Genomic DNA, 6,137 nt, shown 5'->3' with positions numbered 1-6,137 from the left:
TTTTTTTTTTTTTTTTTTTTTTTTTTTTTTTTTTTTCTTTTTTTTTTTTTTTTATCGTTATTGCTTCATTTGATTCATATTTTCATAAAGAGAATTAACAAAGACTTTTTAAAATATTTGCTTTAAAAAAAAAAAAAAAAAAATGTCATTTAATAAATTAAAAAAGATAACTTTTTTCTTAATTAATTATGTTATGAATAAATAAAAAATAAAGTATTTTTAAACAGAAATACAAAAAAAAAAATTCCAAGAATTCTTATTAGCATAATCAAGAATCACGATACGATTCTATCTACATAATAATAAAAAAAAAAAAAAAAAAAACGGAAAAAAAAAGGAAGAAAAGAAAAAAAACTCTTTCCTTTATTTATTTTTCATAATACATTAAAAATGATAATTACAAAAAAACACTGAAAAACATAAAAAAACTTTAAAAAATTTTTAATGATAAATAAACACAATATTTATATAAAATTATGTATAAATATTTTACATATATAGGAATATATTTAAAAATTATAAAAATTTTGGCTTCATAAAAAAAAAAAAAAAAAAAAAAAATTCAAAAGCCAAAATATCCTGATAAATTTAAATTATTATCAATATTTTTAAAGTTCTTAAAAAAATTAGAGATCTTCGAAAAGTGGTCTAATTCACTAGGTATTTTTTCAAAAATGTTATCAAATTCCTTAATTGTATTATCTGTATTATTAAAATAATAATCATTATTAAAGTCATTTATTTCACTTTCATCTGATGAAGAATAAATCCAAAAATTTGAATGTGTGTAAATGTGTTCATAAGGAGTTCCTTTTAATATTTCATTATTTATACCATCTATTATATTTTTATTTATATTTATTTTATTTTTTAGATTATTTATTTTCATAACTGTTTTTTTTAAATTTAATGGCAAACTTATACTTCTTCGGATTTTTAACCTCTTATTTTTTGTTGAAACTGTATCCAAATTTTCTTTATTTAGTTTCTCATTAATTTTTAATTTGTTATTATTTCCATTTAATTTAAATTTTTCATTTGTATTTAATTTGTTTTTACTTCTATATGAATTCGTTGTATTTATACATGCAATTTCGTTATCCTTATCAAAATAATCACCTTTGTTTTTATAATCTTTATGATTACCATAACTATTAATACTCTTATCTGAATGATTTTTAAAAACATTATCACTAAAAGAATCTTTATAATTTTTTTTATCTATTTTGAATATAGATGAAATAAAATTAAAATTGTTATGTTTATCTTTTCTATTATTAATTGTAAATGCTGCATCATTTTTTGGATAATTATAATAAGAATAACACAAAACAAGAAAATTACAAAAATCCAATAAACTATATGCGTTTTCGTTAACATAAATTAAAACATTCTCATTGGAAGCGGATAAATTTATAAATTCATTTTTTTTTTTTTTTTTATTTAAATTAGTCAAATTAAGTAAAGATTCAAATGCTGATATTAATTTCAAATAAATCATATATATTTTTTTATATAAAAAAATTCCTACATTTAAATATTCTACATATAGCCATAAATAAGCATTGCTTCTTCCTAAATCGTAAATTTTTTTTATAACATTTTCATCAGCACCTTCTAAAGCAATTTTAAATAGTTTTCTCATTGAAAAAACATTTTTTATAAAATACGTTTGGTAATTATTATATAAATTTTCATTTATATCTGTTTTTAATTCTTCGATAAAATCATTGTCATTGCTTTCAGTATATCTTATATTTTTTTGTTTTAAGCATTCTGTTTTTAAAAGAAGATTATATCTTCCTTTTTTTATTTTTTCTTTTTCATTCTTTTCATTTACATGTTTTTCATATTTTGTTTCTTTATTATTTTCATTCTTTTTTTTTTTATCAATATAGTCTATATAAATATTATTCAAATTTTCAGGATTCTTATTAATTTTTACTATTTTATTATCTGTTTCTCCACCGTTACTAGGTTCACATTTACTGTCAAAAAAAGAATCAATATTTTTACACATATTAGAATCACTTATATAAGTAATGGAGTTTTGATTAAATAAGTTTTTTCTTTCAATTCTTGATATGCCAATATCTTTTTTCACTTTTTTATTGTTCTTGTTATTTTGTTTTTCTCTTTTTTTAAAAAATTTATATTTTGTTTTTTCATTAAAATTAATCATAAAAACGAATTTTAATAAAAACAGAATATCTGTGTAGTATATATATATATGATATAAAAGAAGAAAAATATCTTTTTTCTTTTTTTTGTTCATTTCATATATTTTATTTTTATTCATTACATAAAAACCGCAGATTTTTTTAATTAAGCTATAGTCATAATTAAAAATAAGTAAATTTTCAAAACTATAAAAATATTTTATGTAATTTAAATTATTGTTATTATTTATAGAATCTAATAAATTTTCACCGTTTTTATGAAATCTATATTTAAAATAATTCATTTTATTTACACATTTCAAATTTCTAAAAAAAGAAAAACTATTTATATCATTGCTGATTATTACATTGTTGTAAATTTTATTGTTATTCATTTCGTTATTATATATCTCTTTATTATATAATTCTTTATAATAAATTTCATTATTGTGTGAATAATTATTTGTTTCACTAAAACTTTTTTTGAAATAATTCACTTTATATTTATTCTTTTCTATGTTAATTCTCTTAAATAAATTTATCTGATTTTTATTTATTTCATTAATATTTTGTTTTAACATATTTTTTTTATTTTGCCACATTTCAGAGAATTTTTTTGATAACGTAATTATTGAAGTTTTATTCAAATTTTTTGAACTATCCTTTTTTAAATCATTTTTTTCATTTTTTCCTGTACTACTACTACTTAAAAATATATTAGCATTACTTTTTGAAGTTTTTAATTTTAAGAATTTTTCTATATTTTCAACGTTCATTAATGCAAGAAGGCTTTTATAATATAAATTAGAATATAAATAAACATATAAAAATATATATGAATCATTTATATCTTCTACATTTAAATTCATAAAATTATAATAATTATGTTTATTAATTTTTGTTATCTTATTATTATAATTCTTTATTTCATTGATAATATAGATGAAGTTTTTATATATGTGATTATACTTTAAATAATGCCTTATAGGTTTCACATCTTGCTTTTTTTTGGTTAATAAAAAATGTTTTCTATAATTATCAGTACTTTTATTATCTAATTCTTTACCATCTATAAAAAATATGATTTTTATTATTTCTCTTTTAATGTATTCATTAAAATAAATTTCTTTTAATACTTCTATCATAAATGTAATTTTTTTTTTTAAAAATTTTTTATCTATTTTTACAATGTTTTCATTAATAAATATTTCTTTAAAAAAAATTAGGATTATATCGCTTTTTAATTTTGGATAAAAGTGTATATATTTATTCATTTTTAAAAGGTTTTCATTTTTCAAAAACTGAATAACTTCTTGAAACTTAAAATCATATATATCTGTTAATTTATCTTTTACATAATCATTGTATTTCTCATCTATATAATTTTTATTGTTTTCTAAAAAATCTGATACAATTTTATCTAAGCTAGAAGTACAGAAATTCTCCGAAAAATATTTACTTATAATATTTATTAAAGTGACAGAAAAATAATAAAATTTTATTAAATTACAATTGTATTTATTAAATTGTGTGAAAATTTCATTATTTAAATCTATAAATAATTCTATTTCTAAATCATTCATATCCATATAATTTAATTTGTTTAATTTAATACGGAGAAGATTAATTAATTCAACGCTATTCTTTTTATCAGAAAATTTATTCTCATCAATTATTTCGTTACTTCTTAAAAAACTAAAATAGCTTTTCAAAAATTCATAATTATCAAATATTTTCTTGTTTAAAATTTTTTTTAAATTATATATAAGAAATAAATAATCTTTTTTCAAAAATAAATTATTTATAAATTTATGAAATAAGTTTTTAATGGATAAAAAAAGTACTATAACATGATTATATTTAATTAAATGAGGACTAATAACGCTATTATTTTTATTTTCAATACCTACATAATCAGAATCAAAAGGAGATACTTTAATCGTTCTATCTGTTTTTGTATTTGGACAGCCAAAATCCTTTTTTTTTGTACTGAAAAAACCATCAATACATTTTTTATTTCTAAAATTGACAAAAATATTACTAGATAAATACATAGGTATATTACATGATGCTATAATAGCACTAATTAAATCATTATCATCATAAAATTTATTAATATTTAACTTTTTATAAAAAGGTAATATTTGAGTTATTCCAACAAAAACATTTCCTGTTCTTTTATTTAAAAATTTATAACTATCTTTATATAAATATTTATTTAATTCTATATTTAATAAGTTTTGTAATTTTTGATAGCATCCGTTTTTGTATACATTACTAATAATATTTTCAATTAAAAAAAAACATTTATCTACATTTAACCCAATACTCAAACAACAAGCACAAATACTACCAGCAGATGAGCCAGCTATATTCGTATGAATATTCAAAATATTTTTTTCTATTAATAAACTACTTACACCTAAATGATATGGAATTAATAAACCAGCAGGAGAAAACGATATTCCAACATTCATTTGTTCTATTTTTTCTTTATTATTTATTATATTACCTTTTGCTTGACGCATTTTTGCTTTTTTCTTTATTTCATCTTTATAAAATACTTTAGACAATGTGTTTTTAATATATATAGAATATGGATTATCAATTTTTTGGTTTATTTGTTTATTAGGAGATTTATAATTACTTCTATTAATGATGTTTTTTAATTTTTCGTTATTTAAATTATTTTCATTTTCTTCAACATATGTGGTATTATTTTCTGTGGATATATTATTCACATTTTTTTTATTTATTTTTTCCTTATTTTCATTTCTATTTGAATTATTATTTTCTTCATTATTCATTTTCTCATCATTTTCTACTTTGGTGTAACATATATTATCACTTAGAGGATAATTCTTTTTTAATTTATTTTTTTGTTTAAGTATTTTTATATTCCTATTTTTCAATTTATATGGAATAAATTTTTTATAAACAAAACTCTTTCTTTTAATATTCTTTTTCTTTATTCTTTTTATATATTCTTCCCAAGTTTTATATTTTATAATTTTTTTTTTTAAATTTTCATCATCTATATTTATTATTTTTCTTTGCCTTCTATTTTTTCTTTCCTTTTCTTTTTTTCTTTTTCTTTCTCTCCCTCTCCCTCTCCCTCTTTCTCTTTCTTTTTTTTTTTCTCTTATTTGTGAATCATCATTTTTATAATTGCTTTTTCTTTTGTTCATCATACTTTGTTCTTTCACTTCTTTTTTATTTCTCCCAATTTCAATATTTTTTTTTAAAATAGGATAATTTCTTTTATCAATATGATACAAATAGTTTCTAATACATGTTTCCATATCATTTGCAGATATGTAATTTTTTGATTTATTTATCTTTTTATATATATAGTTAGTATCTGATACATCTTTTAATAATACATTTTTACTTGAATCATTCATTAAATTCTTTATATTTAAAAAGAAAAAATAAAAGGAGATAAAATTAGCTATTTCTATTTTATTTTTCTCTTTACCATTTAAAAAATTTATTATATATTTATTATTGTGAATAATAATATCATTCACATTTTTATTTTTCATTTTTATATGATTTTCACTTAAATTTTTAGAATTATTACAAGATTCACTCTTTTCATTAATTACATATTTATTAATATCATTTATGTTGAAAAAGCTTCTGAGATAATTTTCATAAAAATAAGTATTAACTGAATTTTCATCTACAGTTGTCTTACTTTTTAAACTTTCATTTGAGTTTAATTTATCCTTGCATTCTTTAATATCAATATTTATTTTATTATCTTTTATTTCATCTTTCACTTTTTTATTATCTACATATATTTTGTTATCTATTTTTTTTTTCTCTTTTTCTCCTATATCATCAAGATTTAAAATTGTATCTCCTTGATTTTTATTGATTTCTTTTTTATTAGAATTACCCATTTAAATAAAATATTAATCTATTTTTATTTTTGTTTATATAATTTTTTTTTTTTTTTTTTTTTTTTTTTTT

The 6,137-nt window shown here is 17.3% G+C and overlaps 1 protein-coding gene across 1 annotated transcript; it reads right to left on the bottom strand.

The window, feature by feature from the left end:
• Window positions 1-562: 562 nt before the first annotated feature.
• On the bottom strand, window positions 563-6,067 carry PGAL8A_00409300 (conserved Plasmodium protein, unknown function; the record flags this gene model as incomplete). Its single annotated transcript, XM_028670460.1, has 1 exon — window positions 563-6,067. The coding sequence occupies one exon, from the start codon at window positions 6,065-6,067 to the stop codon at window positions 563-565; it is 5,505 nt and encodes a 1,834-aa protein (XP_028527210.1).
• Window positions 6,068-6,137: the final 70 nt, after the last annotated feature.

This window comes from Plasmodium gallinaceum (genome assembly GCF_900005855.1).
Source record: "Plasmodium gallinaceum strain 8A genome assembly, contig: PGAL8A_v1_108, whole genome shotgun sequence".
NCBI classification, from domain to species: Eukaryota; Apicomplexa; class Aconoidasida; order Haemosporida; family Plasmodiidae; genus Plasmodium; species Plasmodium gallinaceum.
This window is presented reverse-complemented; position numbering and strand designations above follow the sequence as displayed.